This window comes from Mesoplodon mirus, assembly GCF_964341445.2.
Source record: "Mesoplodon mirus genome assembly, chromosome: 3".
Lineage (NCBI taxonomy): Eukaryota > Metazoa > Chordata > Mammalia > Artiodactyla > Ziphiidae > Mesoplodon > Mesoplodon mirus.
The window spans coordinates 97,596,587-97,624,057 of record NC_138978.1 but is presented as its reverse complement, the minus strand read 5'-3'; the positions used below and the strand labels follow the sequence as shown (position 1 = coordinate 97,624,057).

Here is a 27,471-nt window from a genome sequence, read left to right as displayed (position 1 = left end):
CTTATTATATCACCTTGAGGTGTTTTATTCCCATGTTTTAATGCTATTACATCAGGTAAGCAGAGTTATTTTAAAGCAAAATAATATTTTAAACCATTTTTGTCTTAAATTCATTTAAAAGTGGACTTTTCTTTTTTGACCTTAGTTGTTGATTTATAAATTTAACATTCTGTTGATAAATCGAACTTGTTTTTACTAGAAGCAACTGATATGGAAAAGAGCATGCTGCTATAATAAAAGCTCCATGAAAATCTGGTTGGGTGATGCAATAATAGCACTTCTTACATTTTCTATGTTGAGTATGTCACAATGAAAAGTTTGTTTGAGGAATCAGCTCTCACTTTTTCCCCCAGTACTAAGTTACCTTGATACTTCAATAATAAGATAACTATTATATACTAGTATGAAAAACACCTGGTTAACAGAATTAGCAAGCCATCCTTATATTACTTTTGAACCATAGCCATTAATACATCATTATATTACAAATATGCATTTTAATAATTGTACTACAGATGTTTTACCTATAAAAAATAGGAATGCAATGTTACCAGTGAATAAAGAACATAAAGTGCAAAATAGAGCATCAAACATACATGTTGTACTTTATATTACTTAATTTACAATTAATAAATTTGCAAAATTGCATATTTATTATTCTGATTTGGATTAATAAATATGTCAATTTATTTTATAAATTAACTCAAATGTGTTTTATTCAACTTGTGATTTTGTATAGTTCATATCCTCTAAATAACATATTTTAATTCATTGTTAAGATTACATTTTTTATGTGTTTGGCACAGTATCACACCATCATCATATAGTGAAATGTAAAATGAAGATAGATTTAAACATAGTGATAATATCAAACTGTTATTCTATATGAACCTCCACAATACCATTTATATAGCAAAGTAACTAATATTAAAATTATGATGGTTTTGTATTAAACCATCGTGTTAAATTATCTTTATATCTTAATAAGAAATTAGATGTTAAATCTACATATGGTTCTTTCTTAATGTGCTACACAGACTACAATGCCCTTTATACACTAGGCAATTGGTGTTCTTCTTTTTAAATATATATATAAAGGATGGTAAAAGAAGAAGCAAGGGAAAAGCAATATTTTATAAAGAAATTTCTTACTTTAACATTTTTTGCACTCAATATTTATCATACATTCTGGTTCTCAAAGACGTTCAGGTATTATGCCACTATTTTTCTAACAAACTGAATAAGAACAGACTTGACATTTCTAGAAGAAGACCCTTTCTCCTCACGTACTATAACTTATGCTAGGCAACTCACAGATCATAGGTGAAATCTTTCCATCACTGCACATCTTTTTGCATATATACATCTGATTGATTACAAGTAGTTCTTCTTTACCTGTCTTTGAGACACCCCCAAATTCCATAGTAAGAAGGGAGAATCATCTCCAAAAGTAGGTTGTAAAGCTTCATGTAGACCAGCAAAATCCTAAGTATGTCAATACCCACCAGAAGGGGCATGTTGTTTAGATAAAGAAATAAGGAGAAGAGAAGCAGTGATTCTTTTCACTGACTCCTGAATGGCTCTAAGAAAAAGATGTGCTTTAGTGCCTAAGCAGGTAAGCATGTTACTGCCTTCATTATTCCATGACTACAGCTAGTCTGATTGATCTCCATGTGGAAGAAGTTTAAATAGAGGAGAGAATTATGGAGGTTGGAAAAGGTTTCCTCCTATAAGGAAAAAAAATCTATGATATAAAGATAGTAAAGGTAATTGGCTGCTTTGAATACCAGGCTTCATTTAAGATGAATTTAAATTGTCCATTTTTACAGTCCTTCATGCCTTTATATATTGTCTTATGTTTTTACAATTCATTATAGATGCATATGATTCTGAAAAGTCTGCTTAATTTTAAAACTTTAAAGCATAAATTAGCCTGGCTAATCTTTTTTCATGTTTTAACTTCAAGCTGCCAGCTAGTAATTATATAAATGCACTATTTCTTATTCCAGCATGTGTGACCATAACTACGGAAAAAAATATTCATTAGACAATATTCAGTTTCCATTAATTATTTTAATATGTATCTAAATTCAGTATTTAATTGTTTTATTTAGTTAATGATGCTACTGATTAATACTTACTTTACCTTTCCTACAAAGAGTCGGCATTATATCTTGCTTGCAGAGTCATGAAGAAACACAAATGTTCAAAAAGTTATAAAAGAATTCTTCTATTTTAACAAATTCTACTCAAATTCTAATTAGAATGAAGATTTGTTGAAGTCTTTGAAATGTATATTCAATGATAATTAAACTATTACTGGATAGGTAAAATTATGAATCAATTTCAATTAATTTAATCAAATTGAAGTTTTGACAATCATAAACACTGAAAGTATCTCTATATATATCAATATGACCTTCAGCTGAACCATCTAGAAAAGTTTCCTCTAGTGAGGGTATTTCATTAAGGGCCAGATATACAATATTGCCAGGGGGTCAGTTTTGAACATGTCTCATTATATGTCTTTGTGAAATTTGAACTCATTTGCATTGCTGTATCTAACAGAGCTTTAAAATTAGAAGGCACAGTGATCACAGTTCTCTAAAAGACATGTGGTGAAGAGTTATTTTTCTGGCACATTAAAAGGGATCTTTTGTCAATTTTAAAATACCAAGAGAGGTCCAGTTGGGATATAATTAAAATGTTACCAAATATAATACTTAGGGAATTTCAAATAGATTGCTTTTAGCATATATATATATATATATATATACATATATATATACATATATATATATATACACACACATAGGTATATATGTATATATACACACATAAATATGTATTATACATAATAAATATATGTATACATATATATAAATGTATATTATACATAATAAATATATATGTGTGTATATATTTAAAAAATATATATATACCTATACATAAATATATATTATAAATAATATATAAATATATATGAGTTTTAGCTTGTTGAGTTTGCTGCTTAATATCTTTTGTTATATACGATCTTAATGGATTTACAGTTATTTTAATTAAAATCAATAATTAATATATGTTTCACAATACCTATGTTGGTGTTTAAAAAGTAAAATTTTGATAGAAGTGTTTGGCTCTGAAGGTGAGCAAGTATGTTATTTTCCTCATCATTCAATATTAATGATTGTATTGCACACCCCTCTACTGAGAAACATACCTCTTTCTCCTAATTTTTTTTTAATACAGAATAATCTAGTATTCCATTTTTCAGTTTGAGTTACATTTACATGGTTTAAGGTATCTAAGTGTTATGCTCTTTTTTCAATAGAAAAAATGCAGTATTTGTAAAACTGAAATGTATTAATTATAAACAGATCTAATTTTGAATCTTTTAATGGTTCACAAGTATTCTGTGCTCATTTTGATCTTAAGTAAGTCTACAGCAAATTAGTTATTTCTGAATAAACTTTAGATTGTATTTTTACATCGGTTCCAGTATTCCAAATAAAATATAGACTTATTTCATGTTCCTCTGTTCCCTTTCGTTCCTCTCCCCTTTCCATCTCATAATAGATATGAAAATTATTTCATACTTGGGAAGACAACTCTCCATACTTTTATTATTTATTTATTTATTTATTTTGCGGTACGCGGGCCTCTCACTGCTGTGGCCTCTCCCGTTGTGGAGCACAGGCTCCGGACGCGCAGGCTCAGTGGCCATGGCTCACGGGCCTAGCCGCTCCACGGCATGTGGGATCTTCCCGGACCGGGCATGAACCCGTGTCCCCTGCATCGGCAGGCGGACTCTCAACCACTGCGCCACCAGGGAAGCCCCATACTTTTATTTTTAAACATGTAGTTTAATGGGAAAAAAATACCCATTGAAATTGCTGTAAGATAAAGGAGTCTTACGTAGCAATTTTTACAAATCAAAATTAAAGTGACTATTTAACAACTATGTCCAAGTATGTAGTTGTTATGTTTGAATTAATATTCAACAATTAAAAGTTTGAACTAATATTCTAAACTTTTAATTTCCTCACAATCCTAACCACTATTCTGCTCTTAGAAAACCTGCTTTGTCACTATGTTATTATACTCTGTATAAGACAGTATTACTTCTTGTAACACGAAGTAATATTTAAATAGCAGTATTTCCTTGTCTCTTAACTTTTACTAGTAAAAGTTAAGAACATGATTACCACTTTGTTGATAGTATTACCTGCAACTAACAAAATTGCCTGATATTTTTTCCTTTGCGATGTAGTATGCACCTGAGGATATAATGGAATATGACTATGAGTATGGGGAAGCAGAATATAAAGAGGCTGAAAGTGTAACAGAGACTCCCACTGTAACTGAGGAGACAATAGCGCAAACTGAGGTAAAAGCAAAGTAGCGCCTTTGTGTATGGTGTCCTGCTGTTTGTCATCCTGTGGTTCCTTATGTCCACTTTTCCTCAAACTTATCATAAGCTTTTCATTCATCTGATTTCTATGACCTGATAACTGTGATTTTTATTTGACAGTAGCTGTCCTGAAGGAATGATGCCCGGTTTGCTTTGCTTATCCTTCCTTTCATCCATGCTCTTTATTTCCCTTTTCATTTTATTTATATTTTCCATCCCATCTTTCACCACATTTTACAGAAAAAGAAATTCAGTTTCAAAATGAAGACGAAGACAGTGGCCACTAACTCAAAGAAAAAGTCCAAAAAGTTTACACCCCCTAAATCTGAAAAATTTGCAACCGAGAAGAAGAAAAGTTATCAAGCATCAGCAAAAGCCAAGCTAGGGGTAAAGGTAGCAAAGAAAAAGCAATCAAGATCTCTCCTAGATAAGCTGGAAGATCTCTGATGATGAGTCATTGTCCTAACCCAACTAGATAAATACTCATTTGGCTAATACGATACCCCAGTTAAATCATGATTTCCATAGATTTTGGATTACCTTACATTTTTACTAATTGCTTTTCTTTTGATTTACCATTAGGCAAATACTGTTGATTATTTTCAAGAATACAACTATGGAACAGAAAGTTACCAAACAGAAGCTCCTAGGCGTGTATCTGGACCAAATGAGGTAATGCTCATAGACAGTATTAAATTTTTAAAATGTGTAATATTTCTTGGTATATTTCACTCTGGAAGAATCTATAACCTCTGAAAAGTTTGACATTTTTATTCTTTCACTGAGGTAAGAGAAACAATAGAATTGGCTCACTATTACTAAAAACAGTTCATTTAAAATTAACGTCAATTCAGGTTTTGCATGACTCTTTGCTTCATGCAAATGCTAAATTGATCAAACTGAATTGGCTGCTATCATTTTCTTGATTCCTCCTGGAATTGAACAAGATTCTCAAAATGTTGTGATTAAGGGTATTCACAACATGACCCTTCTGTGAGGAGGAGAATCCTATAAAGTAACAACTGTATCATCAAATGATACAGTTAGAATTTACTCCATCTGACCAATAATCATGCATTTTTATGACAGAAATATTTTGAGAAAATATAGTCTTAGTTGGTTTTAGTAGCTATTTACATTTTCAAACTTAATTATGGTTAAAATATTATATCTTAACCTTTTCCAGTCCTTTCTATGAAAATGTTTAAGTACATACAGATACAAATAGAACAATCTTCCTGAATTTCATACTATGTATATATTCTGATTATGAAAAAATAAGTGTACAACTCAGTTTAACTGTTAAATTCCTGTCACACCTGGTATGAGGAATACCTGAATCATTTTAGTTATTAAAAATTTATATAACATGTGTCCCAGTGAGGCAAGTTAATTCCGTGAGACTTTACATGCAAACACATAATTTAGAATAATAACATTTTAGGGTAGGAACCGATTGCAAGTTTCATCTAGTCCAAAATAATCATTTTCCAAAAATGTTTATCTTGATTCAAGATGTTTATTTATATACCCAAATTCATTCATCTTTTCCTCAGATCTATGAACATAGTAATATTCTGATCCCAGTTGATATGCACCCCCTCATGATAGTATATACTCATTGTTTAAGAATGCAAAAATATTATGGTTATTGGACATTTTATTTTAGTTAACAAACACTAAATTAATCATTTAGCCACGTTTTTCATTCACATGACTTTATGTAACACTACTTATTATTCAATATTGTTCTATCATCTAGATTCACTATGTTATAGCAAACAAGTTATTTATGAAATTCAAAAGTAGAAAGATAAATTATTTAATTTGAACCTCGTCAAAACCATATGGCCCAAAATTACCTAATAAATATCATTCAGATTTATGTTATTAATGAGAATTATTTATGAAAAAAGGAAATTATACTAACTTTATTTTTCTATATCTCTGAAATAGTATTTTTGATGTAATTTTTACTTTTAAGTGAATAATCTCATACTCTTTATGAGACTACATGGTGATATATTCTATTGTATTAAATTCTGAAGACTATAATTTACATTTTATTTGCTGTAAAGAACTCTTTGGTGATATAATACTTCCCTACATTCTAGATACTCTGCATAAATATTGCAATGATAAATCTCAATATTGGCATTAATATTTTATTTTTCGAATTGAGAGTCAAACTTACATGGCTTTTCTGGTAGCAATTATATTTCATTATGAGGTTCTGTGAGATTTGAAAATTAAGCAAAGCTTTAACTATATATTTTCTATATACATATATATATTATTCAAGTCAAACTATAAAGTAAATATCAAATTGCATAACAAGTTTTTTTCCAATGGAACAAGCAAATACACATGTTGAATCTATGTGAATATTTGCAGTTTATTGGCAAAAGTACTTTGAAAGCAATATTTCCTTGTACATACCAATGTACAAAAATATTTCTTTCAATAATGCTGAAAGGCTGTCTTTCCCAGCTTTCAGACTTGCTTGAGTAGTATTCAGACCACTTCCTGTCACATTCCATCAAACTGTAATTGCAAATTCTTACCTTGCTTTACTAACAGTAAACTTCATGTTCTCCAATTCCTTGCGACTTAAATTAATAGCCAAATCCTGTTGAAGAAGTATTTACTGAAGAATATCTAACTGGAGAGGATTATGATTCCCAGAGGAAAAATTCTGAGGATATGCTATATGAAAACAAAGAAATAGACGGCAGGGACTCTGATCTTCTGGTAGATGGAGATTTAGGCGAATATGATTTTTATGAATATAAAGAATATGAAGATAAACCAACAAGCCCCACTAATGAAGAATTTGGTCCAGGTGTTCCAGCAGAAACAGATATCACAGAAACAAGTGTAAGTCAGTATTCTGCTCATTGTATGTCTTATTTCTGGAGTATTTTCATGTTCATCTTGATGTCTTTTCAGGTTTAAAAAGCAGGTTATGTTCTTATATAAATTATGAATATTTACCAATACTAGGTTACTTTGATGGCTTTTTCCTCATGGGGATCTTCAGCAGTTGTATCTCAGGCCACACTACTGGAGTCTTTATTTGAAAGAATAATCTTTAATAGAATTGTATCCAAGTTTTCTTGGCATTGATAAGATTAAATTACAATCATTGTCATTCTGGGTAATAAGATTGTTTTCTAACTTTTAGACTGTTTTATTTATTTTTCTTTTCTGGTGATGCTCAGGAATGCACCATATTAATTATCATTTTATCATTATAATTATTATTATTTAACCTTTTCACACATTTCTTCCCTCCAACTCTATTTTATTGAATTTAATTTGATGACACTTTTTGCTTAGCACCTTGGGATAATAATAAGGTCAACAGATATCTTTATCTTTTTAAAATATGTCTTTAAGAAACAATTGTTCAATCTCATTCGAGATTTAGCATTAATGTTCATTGTGTTTCCCTTTGTATATTTTCAGTATTTAAAATTTTCATAGGTTTCTGTGTCAAAAAACACATTTTAATAGATTGTTTTAAATGCACTTAGAAGATTAAATGATCTTTTAAAAATACTTAAATGGCCTTATTTACTTAAAGACAGGCTGCTTGAATTTTTCACTCAACAGATAAATGGCCATGGTGCATACGGAGAAAAAGGACAGAAAGGAGAACCAGCAGTAGTTGAACCTGTAAGTACTGGTATGAATTCATTGTAATAGTACCATTGAAAATTCTAATGTCCAAATGTTTATAATGCCACAAGTAATGAGTTAGTAAGGCCAGTTCTGGCAAGTAGAATTTCAATAAACCAAAAAAATATAGAGATACAGAATTTTGGGATTTGAAACTAGCCGACAATGTTTTAGTCTAATTCTCTCATTTTAAAACTAAGAAACCCAAGACCTAAAGCGTTCAAATGTTTGGTGGTTGAGATATGACCAGACTTTACCTCTTCTATTTTCCAGTCCAGTGATTTTCTCCTCTAATTTCTATAACTTAACATAATTAGAAATATATTATTTGACATAGTACTTATTTGTTTCATATTCAAATCACATCCTGTAATAATATGAAAACGTTCTTTTTAAAATTTGTTTCCTTTTCTTCCATTGGAAAAAATCTTCAAATCACTTCAAAAGTGATTTGAAGATTTATATTAATGTTACTACCACTCAAGATACTGGTAAGAAGCAAATTCTTACTGGAAGTCAATTTTACTGTTGTTCTCCCTAATCAGCAATCTGGGAGAAGTATTGCATTAGAACTAAAGGAAGTAGGTTTAACTATTTGCCTCAAGCTAATGAAAATCATTTCAGGAACTGCAAAGACATAAATTTTTTATAAAAGATGGAGGAGATAAAAATAAAAAAGATGCATCTCTAAGAACATTGTTGTCTGTTTATTATTCCAAAATCTGTGAAAGCACGTCATATGCTCACCAAAGTCTTTAAAAATATTTTTTCAGAATAAATTTGTCCTTGTTATGAAAATTTACAACCAACTTTTTAAATGACAAGACAGTTTTCAGCAGTAGAATCATAAACTTTCCAGAATTGGGCTCTTATCCTGAAATAGTATTCTATTCTCTTGTCTTTTTAAGAACTTATATTTCTGTCCCGTTCTTTAACATGGACTTTTCTCCGCTTTCCCTGAGTTAAAGTGCTTAGGTGCCGCTTTCTTCCATCCTTTCATTCACACAGCAAATATTTATCAGGTTCTTGCTTTGTGCCCGGCATTATTCTGGGTACTAGGGAAAACTTGATTAAATGTCTTTGCCCTTTGGGGGAACACTTAGCATATTCTCTTTGTAATATTACTTATCTGAATATTTATTTCCTTGCTAATTAGTTCACAGATTTTCTCAGGACAGGGATTATGTCTTCTATCATTTTTAATTTCCTCCCTTCCCTGTGCAAAAATGCTTGTAATTGTTTTATATGTAGGAACAGATAATTTACCTTTTAAAATGAAATGATGTGGTGCTTTCTAAAAGCCAATTAGATAAGAGGTTAGGGGTTACATTGCCCTATTAATGACTCTATCTTTTTTTAACTGTAGGGCATGCTTATTGAAGGACCACCAGGGCCAGCAGGACCTGCGGTATGTAAATGTTTTAAGATTATTTTTGTCTTGATTTTTTAAATAATCAGATATAAGAGTTCTATTACACTGTTGAATTTATATATTTTAGACTAAGTTGAGTATTGAATTATAGAGGCAAATACTTGGTCAGAGGAAGTGGTGGCCTTGAATCGCATTCTGATTTGGCTATCCAAATGATATTCTTTTGAGAGCTATGAAATTAAATTTTGTTTTAAATATTTTTGTTGCTTAAATATCTCTGACTTTTCTAACCTCATCTTCAACTCTGTGACTGAAAGTTATAAAAGTAAAAAAAAGCCCTCTTTTTTTTTTTAAGAGGTATAGATATATCTCAAAGAAGAGAGCTGAGAATTCAAAGTGGACTGTAGCTGCCTTATCTGTACTTCTGAATGGAGTGACTATCAGCTTCCATTGTCATTTCCTAATAAGGCTAATGTTACTCATCAGGGTGTCTTTACTGTCAGGTAGTTGTACTGATCTGACTTTGTAAGAAATCCTCTTTCTTTTGTGGAATTAATTAAATTCTTGTCATGTGAAATAAATATATTATATTGATGCCTTTAAATACTTTTACCCATAAAGAATATAAGTGACTTCTACATTTCAACTTCACGGTCACATTTTTGCAGTCTAATTAAATGAGTATACCATTTCTTCAGTAAGAACTGGGAACAAACTTCCACCTCAGGGACTGTGCATTGGCAGAATTTCCTTTCCTGTTCTTCCTTGGAATGTCTGTCTCTACCCTGAGAGCAGCCTCATAGAGGAAGAGTTGAGCTAGCTACAAAGTGGTCCCTATATGTTCTCTTTTTATGGGAAGATAAATAGGGCAATTGTTTGGGAGAAGAGTGTTTATTTATGAATACGAGTTCTTCTTTGATTTTGGTAGGATGAATTTGCCTGAATACTAACAAAATTAGGAATCTAACTCAGATCATGGTTTATTTCTCTGTAGGGACTTATGGGTCCTCCAGGTCTACAAGGCCCCACTGGACCCCCTGGTGACCCTGGCGATAGGGTAAGTGAAGGGACTCATAACAAAAGAATGCAACATAAATGAAAGGAATTAAAATATGTTCTACATGTTTAACATATTATTCTCACTTGGATAACAAATGAATTCAGTGTTGTGCAAAATTTTGTTTAACTTTTCTAACTATAATTTTAAAAGTGAGGTGAAAGAATGTGCATTTATCTATGTTATAATTAGTAGGAAATTTTTTTTATTTTAAATCAATTTCCATTTTGATATGAACCCAATACATTAGATTAAGTTCTTCCTTTTGAGTTCAGACATATTTACCAGGAACTCCCATGACTATTTAGTTGAATACTGATAAAATGAATTAATAAGGCTACATCTTAATTTGAAGATCACTTCCTGGGTCACATGGTGAAATAGACCATTTGCATTAAGTCTATTGAAACTCTTCTTGTAAAATCCCTTTTATTCTCCTTCCTTGAGTAGGCAATAAATTTGTGCATTATTTAAATTATATAAAACTACTGCAATGAAATACAATCCTCTCTAGGTATACTGACTAAAAGGAGATTAACCAAGGAGTAGAGGACAAACACAAAGTAGATAATGTAGACTTATGGTATTCAAAGTTATTCTGTTTCTAATACATTTAATTATTTTGTTTATTGATTAATTTTGATGATTTTATTTACTTCCCTAGGGCCCCCCAGGACGTCCTGGTCTACCAGGGGCTGATGGTTTACCTGGTCCTCCTGGTACCATGTTAGTGTTACCGGTATGTTCTTTATAGTTATAAAGATGACCCAATGTTTTGTCATCTTACTGCTGAAAAATATTGCTTAACCATGTTATAGGTCAATCAAAAAACCATTGTATGAGGTAGAGATACTTGAAATGAAGCAGCCTTCAGAAATTGTGATAAATTTTGCTAAAACAAAATTCTGGTAAATATTTATTTCTGCAGTAGAACTAAGATTTTATTATTTCATTATATTTTCTGACAACAAATCTTAGAGGATTTTCTTAATATTTTTAATCATGTGCTTTATCCTGAGTCATATGAGTAACATGCATTTCATGTATTAACATAAAGTTAATATGCTATTTACTACCATATAGACACTAGCTAATACTTTTTAAATATGATATATCTATAGTGTTATTATTCATTGTCCAAAAATTATTTGTTTTACCTTAAGATTGCTTTTTAAAGTTGCCCAAAAGAATTAATATTGTTAAAATGGCCATACTACCCAAAGCAATCTACAGATTTAATGCAACCTTTATCAAATTAACCTTGACATTTTTCACAGAACTAGAACAAAAAATCCTAAAATGTATATGGAACCATAAAAGACCCAGAATTGCAAAAGCAATCCTTAGGAAAAAGAACAAAGCTGGAGGCATAACCCTCCCAGACTTCAGACAATATTACAAAGCCACGATAATCAAAGAAGCATGGTATTGGCACAAAAACAGACATATGGATCAATGGAACAGAGTAGAGAGCCCAGAAATAAACCCACACACCTATGGTCAATTAACCTTTGAAAAAGGAGGCAAGAATATATAATGGGGAAAAGATGATCTTTTTTGCAAGGGGTGTTGGGAAAGTTGGAGAGCCCCATGTAAATCAATGAAGTTAGAACACACCCTCACACCATACACAAAAATAAACTCAAAATGGCTTAAAGACTTAAATATAAGACACGACACCATAAAACTTCTAGAAAATAACATAGGCAAAACATTCGTTGACATAAATCATAGCAATGTTTTCTTGGGTCAGTCTTCCAAGGTAGTAGAAATAAAAGCAAAACTTAACAAGTGGGACCTAATCAAGTTTATAAGCTTTTGCACAGCAAAGGGAACCATAAACAAAACAAAAAGACAACCAACAGACTGGGAGAAAATACTTTCAAAAGCTTAAGTCAAGGGCTTAATTTCCAAAGTATACAAACATCTCATACAGCTCAGTAACAACAAAAACAAAAAAAGAAATCAAAAATGGGCAGAAGACCTAAGTAAACATTTCTCCAAAGAAGACATAAAGATGGTCAATAGGCACAAGAAGAGATGCTAAACATTGCTAATTATTAGAGAAGTGTAAATCCAATCTACAATGAGATATCAACTCACGCCAGTCAGAATGGCCATCATTAAAATGACTACAAATAATAAATGCCAGAGAGGGTGTGGAGAAAAGGGAACCCTCCTACACTGTTAGTGGGAATGTAAATTGAGTCAACTACTATGGAAAACAGTATGGAGGTTCCTCAAAAAACTAAAAAATAGAGTTAACATATGATCCAGCATTCCCACTCCTGGGCATGTATCCACAGAATACTCAAATTTAAAAAGACACATGCAACCCAATGTTCATAGCAGCTCTATTTACAATAGCCAAGACATGGAAGCAACCTAAATGTCCAGTGACAGATGAGTGGATAAAGAAGATGTGGTATATATATATATATATATATATATATATATATATATATATATATATATATACTATTCAGTCATTAAAAAGAATGAAATTATTATGTCATTTGCAGAAACATGGATAAAACTAGAGATTATCATACTGAGTGAAGTAAGTCAGACAGAGAAAGATAAATATCATATGATATCACTTATATGTGGAATATAAAATATGATACAAATGAACATATTTACAAAATAGAAACAGACTCACAGACTTAGAAAACAAATTTATGCTTACCAAAGGGCAAGGGAGGGGGGAGGGATAAATTAGGAGTTTGGGATTAGCAGATACAATCTACTAAATATAAAATAGATAAACAACAAGGTCCCTCTGTATAGCACAGAGAACTGTATTCAATATCTTATAATAAACCATAATGGAAAAGAATATGAAAAAGAATATAATACACATATATTCAATATATATATAATATATTATATATATATATAATATATATATAATATATATATATATTATATATATATAATTGAATCACTTTGCTGTACACCAGAAACTAACACAACTTTGTAAATCAATTATAACTCAATAAAAAAAAATTTTTAAATAAACTTGCCCAAGTTCTTGTGGAAAAAATTGGTTTATTTGTTTAAATGTAATAAAGATTCAAGTAATAATAACATAGAGAAAAATTTATTCATGCTGCATTTTGAGTTAAAATTAAAAAGGAGGGCTTCCCTGGTGGCGCAGTGGTTGAGAGTCCGCCTGCCGATGCAGGGGATACGGGTTCGTGCCCCGGTCTGGGAAGATCCCACATGCCACGGAGCAGCTAGGCCCGTGAGCCGTGGCCACTGAGCCTGTGCATCCGGAGCCTGTACTCCGCAACGAGAGAGGCCACAACAGTGAGAGGCCCGCGTACCGCAAAATAAATAAATAAATAAATAAAATAAAAATTAAAAAGGAGCTTTAGCATTTTTTAGAGGGATACAGAAAGGATCAGTTTCCTAGTATAATTACTTAAGAAAAGGTAAGCAAACTGAATCTATCTCAAGGAAGATTTCCTCTGTGTTCACAGAGATTCCAGAAGTTTTGCTCAGCAAAATAGCAGTTGATCTATAACACTACCAAGCTTAGTGCATTTAGAATTTTTACAAATGAGTGAGTAGAACGGGTAGCTTTTGTGCAGGTAAAGAGATGAATGATAGCTTATTCCAGAGTTTTCAAAAATTATGGAATTTAAAATTGTAAAGGAGTCTGTAGTCTCTTCTACAAGTGGTAAAGCATGGTCTAGAAAACTTCCATAATGGACAGAAAGAAATTTTTTTTAAAAATCTAGGTATCATGATTCATGTTGGAGTTACCTTGGACTTTTGTAAAATCCCACCAGTTTAAGTAAGTAGTTTTTAATCTAGTAATTAAGGCACCTATTTGAGAAATTCTTATTTTGAGCTTCTGTATATTATCTTTTCTTAGTTTCGTTATGGTGGTGATGGTGCCAAAGGACCAATCATCTCTCCTCAGGAAGCTCAGGCCCAGGCCATTCTTCAGCAGGCTCGGGTAAGAAAGGATCAACATGTAGTTCCATAAACTGATTCTGTACCAAATTATGCAAGAGAGAGAAAGTGTGTGTGTGCGTGTGCGTGTGCGTGTGTGTGTGTGTGTGTATCTGGAGGGTGCTACTATTATGAGCAAAATACTTCTGAATAGTATGTTGAATTTAGATGGAGAAGATACTAAGATAATATCTATTTTTCCAATAGGAATATTTTATTTAATTTAAATGACTGACCCTTGCAATATTGCCATACATAATTCTGGCAAAAACATGCAGACCATAATACACAAATTTTCTAATTTTTTTCCAAAGAGTACTGATGGATTTATATGTATCACCCTTTATCTTTCACATCCAGTTTTCCCTGCTAAGGCATATATCAATGATCAATGAATGAAGTAAGAGGATAAAGTTTAAAATAATTTTTCCACCCAATCTTATAGATTATTCAAGATATCCCAAATAATCCAGAAAATTAAATTTCTTAGGCATTCTTGTGGAGGAAAGAAACCTTCAAATATATATTATAAGCTCGAATCACTGTAATCTATATTTTAAACCAAATACATTCAGTTCATATTTGTTTGTCAGCTAAAAGCTTTCCACTATCTGTGTACTTATATAATATAAAATTGTTTGTTTTTTAAGTTAGCTCCAGTGCAGTTAAACTATAGATAAGAAAATCAAAAGAATTGATCAGGAAAGTGTTGAAAGTCATGTAATACTTTTATTCATAGTATAGTCTTTTTTTCTTTTCAAGGAAAAAGGAAATAAAGGGCTTATAGTTGGCATGGATATGGATACCTGCTTCCTAAGTGATATAAATCATGTTGGTGATAACTATCTATCACCATAAATTTATGAGTGCATAAATTATCTGAGAGTGTAAGTCTATTAATCTGAAAAGATGCCATTGTTTGGTTACATCATTTATAAAGACAATGAAAAATTTAAATATTTGTTTATTAGAACTTGGCATAATACAAATCTAAAAATATTTAAATTGATTTACTAATGATGCTACAACTTATAAATTTTATTACTTTGAACAGATTTTAGGTAATTATTTGAGCTTAAATAGTTTATTAGGCCATTGAATTCCTAATTTTATTAGTCCTTTTAACCTACTTGGAAATAGGTAGCAAGCATTATAATTCCAATTTTTCAGATATTTAATCTCAAGGATTAAGAAGTGTATTGTCAAAAATCTCATGGTGAGTCAGTAGTGAAATTTTGGAGATATTACTGTTTTCATCTCATGCACTTTTCTAATATGATTTTACATTATTTCTATTACAATATTATTTTTTATATCTGTTTTGGTAATCTAAATATTCATCTTTTGGAATCACTAATATTAAAAAATAGCACACCATACTAATTTAACATCTGTCAAATATTTATCCTTTTACTCTACTTGTTCCAGCTTTCCAAGTTCTAATTTCACATTTCTAATATTCAGTGTCAATAGTGCATGTAATCATTCTATCATGCCTATGATTCTACAAAATAAATGTATTTTTCTATAAAGCATTAAATTTGAGATTTGTTAAAATAACTGTATTATCTAAGCACTTTCTGATCAATTTTGCTTTTTACTATCTGGCTTGAATTGTCATAGTTTTTCCTAAAATACTGCTAGAAAACTTTCACTTAAAGCACTTCAAATTGTTCACATCTAAAAGTATTGTCAATGAGAATTGCACCTACATATTTAAGAGAAGCCTATACAATATTCTGAATGCACTTTTGAGTAGAAAAATCATCAGATATTAAATTTCTTATTAGATGTTAAAATCTATTTTAACTTTTATCATTGTATAAATCATAATATATATGGTACAAGATTATATATAAGTCACAACAGCTTAAAAAATGTCTGATACTTATTAGGTCAATTTGTCATTCTAAAAACTTGTGATTCTTCAGTAATCAGGAACTCTTTCTACTATGTAGCTATTATACCTCTGTTGATGAGCTGCTACTTAAGGGTAAATTGTGCAAATGAATATTGTGGTTTAATATGCTCATCCAGGGAGGCATTCCTGAATTTGCTATATTTTATTTTCTAGATTGCTCTGAGAGGTCCACCTGGCCCAATGGGTCTAACTGGAAGACCGGGTGCTGTGGTAGGTTACCCAAAAAGATAATATATGTTTAAATTCTTGTATTAGTAGTTCCTTGTGCAACTTTGGCCAGGCAGTTTTCATATCTCTGGCTGGTGAAAGTAGGGTAAATATACCGACTTATACTTGGATTTGGTTTCCATTTAAGAAATCTCTCTGAATTCAGTCCTCAGTAAATTTTAATGAAAAAGTTACAATGGAAAATTCTCAAATCAAATAAATACAGTGAAAAATATAATTGAATCACATATCCAATTATTAACTTTTCAAACTATAATTTATTTGCATAATAGTTTGAGTTGTTGAAGTTCAAGTGTACAGTAGGTTCTTGAGATTTAATTTTATGTTAAACAGAATTTATTAAAAAAAGAAAAAAATATTTGAGGCCAATGAAAATTTTTCCATAATCTTAGGAGAAAGCAGGAGACTTGGCTTAAATTTTAAGTTGCCTCTAGTAGTCCATGAACTGCTTCAGATATTAGAGAAATTATTTTGTCTTTTAGAGAGTCTTGGAAAATAAGTGTTTTATTTTCCTTACAAGGTTACTGACAAGCTAATATTCTATATATTTTAAAAAATATTTTGAAACTTACCAAATGCTAAGCAGTGTAGCAATTCACACACACACAAACAAAGATTCTTTTTAAATCATACTTTTTTCTTAAGGGAAAAGAACATTGTAGAATTCCAACCTGAGTTCTCATTTAAAATTAATGGAATAATTTATATTTTAAGTATTTTTTGATATAAAAAGCTGTAGTATACCTCAATATGATCTTTTATGCTCCCAATGTTTTATTGAAATAATGGTATTTATAGAAATTATTACTCTGAACATTAAAAGTTTATCTTTGGTTTACTTAGTAGACACAGCAAAACGATTTTATTCAAATTTGAATCAAGTAAATAGTTTTCTAATTAGTTACTCTGTTTTACTGATCTTATTAGGAGGAAAAATAGTTTTCTTCATGTAGTTTATTCAAGAGTTTGTTATCTACTTTTCCATAAATTTATGGTTCTCTTCAGTCTTGAAATTTTATAACATTTCATATATCTTGGAGGGCTTTACACTCAATCATATGAGCTCATGTGGAACATGTGTTCTGGCAATATGTTCCACATAATTTAAATTATACACATTTTAAATGCATTATTATGTATTTATCATGTAGTTTTACTCTTCTGCTTTTCAAAATATAATAGGGAAGATGAAAGATTCCATATCATTTAATAAAGGAAGAAATAGAGTTAATATTTAATTGCTTGTTAATAATAACACATTTACATGACTGAGGAAAATCAGCAGTATGCTAGTGTTTTACAAATTTTGGGGCAGAAGAATTACCCATATATTTTATCAAAAGTGAAAGTTCCTGGGGCCTTGAACTTGAGGCTCTAATGATGTATATTCAGGGTCGGAACTGGCAAACTATATTTTCAACGAGTGCAGCAGGCTGATTCTTATGGTCAAGCGTGTTTGGGAAACACTGCCTTTTGCTTAAATTAAAAATATCAGCCTAGCATCTGTAAAATCCTATTATCCAAAGGAATTTTCCTGCTTGTCATCCTGACAAACACAAGTCTAGTGGATCTGTAGAGGGTAAGGACAGTGATGAGCAGAACCAATGAAAGCTTGTTACATTAAGCTGTTCCTGTTTTCACCAGTCCTTAAGGGCCAGACATTCACAGCATGTTGGCAAAGAGAAAACATTGACAACCATGTTATTACATTACCATTCTCAATGTAATATCCAAGATTAATTGATTTTACTACTTAAGTCTTTGTTATAAAAGTTTTAGCTTCCTAAAATATTAAAGGTTGGTATTGAGAGAAAAATATCACATTGTTTGTTTTCACCATTTTCTCTTCTATTATTCTTTGCTCCAAAACATCAAATTATAACAAACTTTCAAAAATCTTAATTCTAGAGTCTAAACGTATTTTATATATTAAGATTTTAAAAATAAACAATATTTTAATACAAAAATATGTTCATTCTTTGAGTGAAATATTCCTTTTTTCAATTATTTGTTTCCAATTGATTTTATAGACTAATATGCAGGAAACATAGAAAATGTTCTTTAGCCTATTCTATTACTGTCAATTATTACATGGCGATTTTTAGAATAAGTGTTTGGGCAAAGTAATTATAATCTGTTGAGTAGGTTATGCTTATATACAGAAGATATAAAACAGTAAAGTAATTAAAAATAGACCGTCCTTTAATTGCATTCAATTCTATGCTTAATAATCTGATTTAATGTAGAACCCCAGTTTCTCTCTTGAAGAAATTTAGTTGCAAGAATTCTTAATTAGACACTTGGAAGTCATCATTCTTGTAATTTTCAGGATTGGAATATTCATGTTATTTGACTTGCCATATTTTTTGGCAGTCATATTAATAGTTACTTTACTTTGGAGCCACCAGGAGGCTCTAGATACCTAGCATTTTCAGGCTTAGCATAGTTTTAACCTTTTTGGACTTTGATTCAATGCAGTATTTAATTGAATCTCTACTGATTGAAATAAATCAGAAACTTCTTAAACGCACAATGTATACTTCTTCAGAATGAAGTAACTATTACCACTATGTTCAATTTTAGTGTTCTAAAGCTTTTTAGGAAGATGAATGGCCTAGTATTTTTTTTTAACAACTCACAACACTTTTATAAAGTGGTTTTATACTTTTTTCCAGTTATTGTGCCAGGCTTTTGTTGCACTTTGTGAATTATGTAAATATTTGGAAGAGGAGTTTGTCATAAGGAGTTATTCTCCTAAGGAAAAGTAGACCAATCTAGGAAAAAATGCTTTGACATTATTTCAGGACAATTATAATAACAACAATAGCATCTGTTCTTGACATTTTATTGCTATAGAATTCAGTGTCTGAGAAGTTTCTGAGTATAACAGCATTAATATTTGCCAAGTTTCATAAATGAATTCAATGTGTACCCGATTCTGTAAAAATGTGTTTCCTCTAGTACTGCACTACAGTGTAATGATAAATAACACCTGTGTATCATCATAAGTGCTCTGATGGCACACACATTAAAGAACATTTCAATGTGATTTCATGAAATTTGCTTCTGTGCAGTTATCAGTAAAATATAGACTTTTAAATATAGTTCACACACTGGAATACAGTCAAAATCTGAGAAGAGATGTATTTCAATCAGAGGACTTGAAAATTTTGTTGTATTAACTAATAAAATCATACTATTTGAAGAAATGTATTTTGAATAATGTTTATTTCAAGTGAAAATGGTAGGACAAAACTGGTTAGGGGATTACAAAATTAAATGATTATGTCTTCACCTTTTCTCTACAGGGGGGGCCTGGTTCCTCTGGGGCCAAAGGTGAGAGGGGTGATCCAGGTCCTCAGGTAAAAATTAACCTATTTCACTTATTTTATTTTTGAGTTTATTTTATCTATTAGGGTAATTGAAGTGTCTGCCATCTGTTTTATGAGTAAAGAAATTACTTACATTACCTTTAAGCTCACATCACCTTCTTCAATTGAAACATCTCTAATTGTCAGTGGACTGCCAATAACTTTATTAATTTAAACAATATTAAAAGAAGATAATAAGCTAGAATGGGAAAGTCTTGATAGTAATAGGTCTTCAGAACGTTAAATTGGCTTGAGATTGTACAGAACAGAGAAGCACTATTACAATTGTATTTACAGTGGCCCTGCCACAAGCCTAACATTTTTCCCATGGAGAAAAAATCTAGTAAATTCTCTCAGAAAGAATATTTAATAGACCTAAAAGAAGCTAATTTTAAGCCCTTTGTAGAACTGAGGAAATTAAGAGAAATTGAGAACATCTGACCTGAAATTCTTAAAAAGATCTTACATTATATTAACATGGTGCCAAGTTAAAAGTATTATTTTTCCTTGAATGATAATAAGTAGATAGAGACATTCACTATAAGCACATTATGAATTATACTTATTCTAGAAAACTGAAAAAGCAAAAGTGATGTATTTGTAAAATTCATTTTTAATGAAAATACTTTCTGATATACTCAATACATATGAACTCAGATTGGGCTACAGGAGCTCTCAAGTGGCCATCCAACTAATTTTTTTTTCTTTTTTTAAAATTAGTTTTATTTTAACAATATTATAATGTAAACTTGAATGTGAACACCTATATGTATTCTTCATCACCACCACCACAGTCATTAGATAGAGAACAGTTCTGTAACCCCAAGCAATTTCTTGGTGCCACTTTACAGTCACAACTTCCTCGTGCCCCTAATACCTGACAAACACTGATCTAGTCTTCATCACTACAGCTTCATGTTTCCAAGAATACTAAATAAAGGAAATCATACATTATGTAACCTTTGAGATTGGCTTCTTTCACTCAGCATAATGCCTTTGGTATTTGTTGCAGTTGATGAGTGCATCAATAGTTTATTCCTTTTTGTTGCTGAATAATATTTCCCTATTTGCATGCACCACAGTTTATTTTGAAATGAGAAAAAATCCCCCCAAAATTTAGAAAGATATTTGGGTGACACAGAATGTGGCAACCTTCTTTTTCATGCTTCTTAAATGTTACCATAAAGAAGTGGAAAACATCTGCACCTTAACTAAGAATTGCATAAAAATATTGATATGTCTTTTGCAAAGTTTATGAACTTTTGTGTCAGACTCACCTCTTTACAAAATGGATGAATCCGAAAACATGCTGCGGTAGTTTTCATGGTCTTTGCAGTTTTCCTTAACTCCAATGAGATGCAATATCAAATGAAGGATCATTTTCATTGAAAACTAACAAGATTTGTCCTGTTATTACTGCTCCTTGCCTTCCAGCTGGAGTATAGGATAGAGTTTTCTTGCTGCAATATTTTTTTAAAAGCTATATTCTTTTAAACTCTAATTATTAGGCAACCTTAATTTCATATTTCTATAATCAACATTTCACAGCAATCATAAGAATTATTTGTAATTTCAAATATGTGTTGCATTTTCTACCTCACTCATTATATGCATATTGTTTAAACTAAAAAGGGTATAGTTAATTAAATACAAAGGCCTATATACTATTCTTATTGGATCTATGTTGGATTTCTTAATAGCTGTGTAATTTTATTTTAAAAAAACACATATATTAATTCACAAATAAGACATTGTATATTGCTATAACCTTGTATTATACTGCTTCAAGAAAGATATTGAGAATCTTTAAACTTTAATCTGACATGGCATGGTGCCAGTCAATAATTTGAATTAAGGTTTGCCAGTGATCCTCCAGGATTTTGTAGATGATTGAAAGAAATATGTACCAGGCACTGTGCTAAATTATAGGAGTATAACGGAGAAAAAGATCTAGTCAAAAATCACAGTGGTTAACAACTTAATGGGAGATTCAACTTTGAAAAAAGACAATTATAATTCGATGTGATACATGCAATAAAAGAATAATTATCTAGAATAGGATCTCCAAATAATGAAGAGAAAGTTGAAGGCAAAGAGAAGAGGTATAAAATAGAAGTGTTTTCAGTCAAGTGAAATGTAAAACTGCAAGGCTTTGAGAATATATTTAGTAATTGAGGATTTTTTCAAGCTTAAAATATCACTTTATATGCCTTTTGTTTAAATGTAATCGCATGTCTATATAAACTTAATAAAATAGCATGACTCTTTTTTGGCAAGAAACCATTTAGAAAAATCGATTGTCTCGTCTTTTTGCTTTATCTAGACTTTTACATAAGAAACAATTTTCTTGCGTTAAAATGATTAAGGTAAAGCTAAGAAGATGTAAATTTCTAAAGCCATTTCTCTTGATGCAATTAAGTTTATTGACCAGGAGTTCTATAAAATTAATTAATTATGATGTTTTGTATAGGGCCCTCGTGGTGTCCAAGGTCCTCCTGGTCCAATAGGAAAACCTGGAAAAAGGGTATGGTTAGTTTTCATTGTACATTTTGAGGGCATCTGAAATCATCAGTTATTTTGTTTTCTTTTATTCTGTGCTATTTGGAATCCCTTTTGCTTAGTCATGTTCTTGGTATTATCAGGGTCGTCCAGGTGCTGATGGAGGAAGAGGAATGCCAGGAGAACCCGGGACCAAGGTCTGGAGCTCGTCTCATACATTTGTATTTTCAGATCTCGTATCTAAGTTCACCCCTGAAATTTTTATATTTTAAAATAGAGTTTCTTGATATGAAAGAATATTTCACACTCAAATTACAGTACATAAATAGGCTGGAAATGTGATGATGATGATGACAGTGATGATGATGATGATGATGGTGATTTTACAGGGGGATCGAGGATTTGATGGACTTCCAGGTCTGCCAGGTGACAAGGGTCACAGGGTAAGATATACCATTCTGTACATTTTATACTTTTTATATTGGGATAATACAGGAATACTATGAAATATTGATACACTAAGATATAAGAAGAAAATTAATTTAAGTATTTGTGAACTCATGTAAATTAGTATATCTACTAGATACTTGAAGAAAGATAAGTAGAATTATATGTGCGATACTCATATAAGTTCTTTAATTTCTTTTAGACATTAAAATACTCATTTTACACAAACATAAGTTGATGTGGAATCTTTATGGAAAATACATTTATAGAACAAGTGTGGAGATTTAATTGTGCCTCTAATTTTTTGATAATTGCCTCAATTTCTTTCTTACATTTTGTCTGTGGAAATATACTCAAAAGAGGACATCTATAGGCAGTTTGTCATTAATATGACAATATACTGAGCACTGTATTTTATTATACTAATTAGATGGCTCCAGTAGATTGAGACACCACAGGCTACTTCTTTGTGATAATATTAATTTGCAATCCAGTGCAAGAGCTTATAATTCACTAAGGCTAAACAAAATACAATGTTGAACGACAATCCAGTCAATATTTTTAGTGGGAAATTAAGCAAATATGTGGTCTTTCAAAAAAAGATCAGCTTTGGATCTTCACATTTTTCTTCTCCAAAAGTTAAGAAGGACGATGGGACAACCATTAGGAAACTGGAGAATATAAAAAAATAGAAAGATAAAGAAAAGAGAGCACTACGAATGTCTAGCAAGATATTTAGTGTGTGCCTATCACATGTTGAGAAAAATATATAATTTTGTTTTTTAAAAAATCCAAAAACTTCTTTAGTCCTCTAGAACTGTGCTGATTTAATAAGAATTATTTTAGAAGCAGAAAAAATGTAAATTAAATAAAAATCAGCAAAGTGTATCCATGTTTAAGACAGTCTTCAGCAAAATACTTTTCTATTAGTTTGTAATAATTAAATGTCTGAAAATTATTTGGGAATTTCATTTAAACCTTTTTGTTTTCAAAATTGAGGGAACATTTTTCCTAGCATACTAATATATAATGCCAGTTAATGTAAAATTATGATTTATCTTTGAAGTGTTTTGAGGAGGGAAAATAGAGCATAAGTTTTTCTGCAAATGTTCCGTTATATTTGGTAGGATAGCTGTAGGATAGACAAACATTCTAGTTTATTTCGTGCTCTACTTATACTTGGATTTATTTAATAGGGTGAACGAGGTCCCCAAGGTCCTCCTGGTCCTCCTGGTGAAGATGGAATGCGGGTATATTAAACTTCATTTCTTTTAAGAAATATTTAAAATTAAAACATAGAACAAAATCATGCTGAAATTTTACATTGTCTGATTGCATCACTCTCCCATTCATTTTGTCCATGACAGGGAGAAGATGGAGAAATAGGACCAAGGGGTCTTCCAGGTGAAGCTGTAAGCAACTTTCTTTTTTTTCTTTTTAAATAATACCCCGTTTTGAAGGAATAGTGATTGGTTTTACATATATAAAGTCAATATTAAACTCAGATGACTATTGCCGTCTTGCCTAAGCTAAGCAGGTAATTGTTATGTGAAAAAACATTTAAAAATGATACTCAGAGCTCTTCTTTTGTTAAAGAAAAAGTCTTAGAAAATCAAGAGAAAAAATTGTGGGATATAACATCTTGTCAGGCAAAGACCTTACCTAGTTTTTGATGCTGTTTTTTTGTTTTGTTACCGTTTTTATATCATCAGTAGCTCTAGAATCTAGTTATGTGTTTAGGATAAATTAATCTTACTATCAGAAGAAACACATAAATGAGGTGCTTAGTATATACCAGATAGAACTATAAAATTTACTAGATATATCCTTTTTTCCACTGATTTTTACAAATGAGGAAACTGAATTGGAAAGGTTTACCCAAGGCTAGTTAATCAAAGAACCAGACTAGAAGCAGGCCTCCTAGTTTTAGTCCTAGTTTTCCACATTATAGAGCCTGTCAACTAAAAGGCACAGTATCTCAAGTGAATATGACAGTAAGTCATTGTATTCACTTTTCTAAAGAAGGAAAAGGAGGAGGAACAAATGGACGAGGGGGAAGAAGAGAAGAAATTAAGTCATAATAATTTTAAAAATCAAGCAAATGGTTTCTATAATCTTGCTAATATAGTTATCCAGCTGTTTGTTTCTTTCTCTCAGTAGAATAGTCTTTCAAGATGGAATTTACTTAAATGTAAAATAAATGAGAATCAAGACTCTTCTATTTGTGTAGTCTATCTTATTGAATAATAAGATTTAATAAGATTCAGTGTTGCTATTCAAATTGGAAAATGACACAAAAGTGACTTATTTAAAACATTAAAATATTTCCTATTTTTAAAATTTCCCAAGTGATTCATATGTAAATTTATAAAATCAAAGATACGGCTTCTGTATTAAAGACTTTCTTATCCATCTTGGCTTTTGGATCAATATAAACACTAGATATTTGTGTCATATAAAAATGGCATTTTAAGCACCATTAAAAGGAGATGAACAAATATTTTAATCTAAACATTACATTAATATTTATTTAAAGGAAGAAACATGTTTTGAAGACATTTCTTATGAGAATGTGCTTTTCTTTTCCTCCTAGGGTCCACGAGGTTTGCTAGGACCAAGGGGAACTCCAGGACCTACAGGACAGCCTGTATGTATTGTTGAAAACATTTAAGATTTCCTAGGGAATGCTTGTTACCAGACTTTTTAAAGCCAGAAGGCTGTGAAAGCTTTCAGTAGACAGCCAAGGGTTTACTGCTCTGTTATATTCTAAGACCTAATGATGCTGCCTATCAGTTTAACTGAGCATACCCCACTCCACTGGCTTCTTTCTTTTCTCTTCCTTTTAGTTTACTTATTTTATTGTTTCATGTCAAATTCCGAACACGCAGTGGAAAATGCTGTTAGGTTGTCTCCATGGGCATGGAGAGGAGAGTATAGACCTTGCTTTTCCCCTCATTTTCATTAAGTTCTAAAATGATTTTTTAGTCAATCTAGGCTACTGGGTGTCATGCTATTAAGTTAGTCTTCTAAATTTTCCATTGTAGCATCTGAACTTGTTAACACTCATGCATATTTTTTTTGTCATTGAAGGGTATCGCAGGTGTGGATGGCCCCCCAGGACCGAAAGGGAACATGGTATGTAGAAAATATCCATAAGATAACTCGTTTCTGTAATCTAAGTACTAACAAATCACTTTTGTTGCTAAATCTAAAATTAAGATTTCTTACAATGTGCTGCCAAGTGCTTCTGCTAGCATTAATATTTTGCAAGATTTTCCGGATTCTCTATAGGGAAACATGATTTGGGGACTATTTTTCAACTGAGAAGAAAAAAACCTATTATGTGAAATAGTTTTATTAAAGACTATATTTTCCTATGGCAGGGTCCCCAAGGGGAGCCTGGACCTCCAGGTCAGCAAGGGAATCCAGGACCTCAAGTAAGTCTAAACTGTCACAGCTTTTTTGAGATAATGGGATAAGATGGTATCTTTATACAAGAAAATTGACAGCCTCAGAATTTTCTATGTAGGGCTAAGAGTGTTTGTTGTGAATGTAGGAAGATCATTCTTTTTTTTTTTCTTTTAAAAAAAAAATTGAGCAAATTTGCAGAGGCCTCTTCCAAGAGAAAAATGAGTCATTTGGTGTTCATAGAATGCCAGGACATCTGCAGGAGGGTTCTGAATAGGATCACATTACATATCCATCGCCAGAAGAATAGCTTATGTAAAACCCCTCATAGTGTTGCAAAACTTTCTGGGGAATGTGGGGGGATATATATATAGATTCTCATAAATCATTTCTTGTAAAATAGAGGGCTAATCATTTACTATTTTAAAAGTGTATTCTTGTGATATGATTCTTGACATATGAAATGAATTCTTTTAAAATAGGGTCTTCCTGGTCCACAAGGTCCAATTGGTCCTCCTGGTGAAAAAGTAAGTTATTCTTTTGTTCTAGTAATGTCTGGTAAACAAGCTTGTGTTGTCAACTTTAGGGAGGTATAAGGCCTGCCTTCTGTTTTTGATAGATATTTAAATGTCCCAGCATATAAAGAATTATTCTGGAGTTAAATTATGAAAGCACAGGGTGAGCAGCAGTCATTCATATGTCTCTGAACTGTAAATGATAAAATTTCACAGAGTTTCCATTTGGATAACTTCCAAATGTGACATTCTCAGCTATATTAATTTCAGAAACGTACTGATATGAGTGAGTGTTTTCTCTTTATTTTGGTTCTCCTTTTATTTCTCGTTATTGAAAAAATGTAATTAGGTTTGCTTGTGACAAAAGGCTTTTAGCAAGGTCTAATTAAGGAAAAATTGTGACGTTATTATTGCCACCGTTTCTTATGTATAAATGGCAAATGATGTTCTTGTTAATAACTCAATGTCTGGATCAAAACAAGAATACGTTTTTAATTAAAGAGATGTCTTTTGTCCTTATCTCCTCTGACAGATTCCCTAAGTAATATTTCCTGTCCCCTATAGTTACAGCACAGTGTTACCTAATTCTTTCTAATAC

At 31.2% G+C, this 27,471-nt stretch overlaps 1 protein-coding gene across 2 annotated transcripts in view; it reads left to right on the top strand.

Annotated features, from left to right (window-relative positions):
• The window catches only part of COL11A1 (collagen type XI alpha 1 chain), a 207,751-nt gene that overhangs the window by 67,183 nt on the left and 113,097 nt on the right, over nt 1-27,471 (top strand). For both annotated transcript variants that reach the window (XM_082612439.1, XM_082612440.1), the window contains exons 6-24: nt 4,271-4,387; nt 4,994-5,083; nt 7,034-7,288; nt 8,027-8,089; nt 9,459-9,500; nt 10,459-10,521; nt 11,186-11,260; nt 14,405-14,488; nt 16,559-16,615; nt 19,942-19,995; nt 22,475-22,528; nt 22,647-22,700; nt 22,893-22,946; nt 24,147-24,200; nt 24,318-24,362; nt 25,544-25,597; nt 26,041-26,085; nt 26,334-26,387; nt 26,841-26,885. In XM_082612439.1, the coding sequence (XP_082468565.1) occupies nt 4,271-4,387; nt 4,994-5,083; nt 7,034-7,288; nt 8,027-8,089; nt 9,459-9,500; nt 10,459-10,521; nt 11,186-11,260; nt 14,405-14,488; nt 16,559-16,615; nt 19,942-19,995; nt 22,475-22,528; nt 22,647-22,700; nt 22,893-22,946; nt 24,147-24,200; nt 24,318-24,362; nt 25,544-25,597; nt 26,041-26,085; nt 26,334-26,387; nt 26,841-26,885 (1,359 nt within the window). The remainder of the gene's footprint in view (nt 1-4,270; nt 4,388-4,993; nt 5,084-7,033; nt 7,289-8,026; nt 8,090-9,458; nt 9,501-10,458; nt 10,522-11,185; nt 11,261-14,404; nt 14,489-16,558; nt 16,616-19,941; nt 19,996-22,474; nt 22,529-22,646; nt 22,701-22,892; nt 22,947-24,146; nt 24,201-24,317; nt 24,363-25,543; nt 25,598-26,040; nt 26,086-26,333; nt 26,388-26,840; nt 26,886-27,471) is intronic.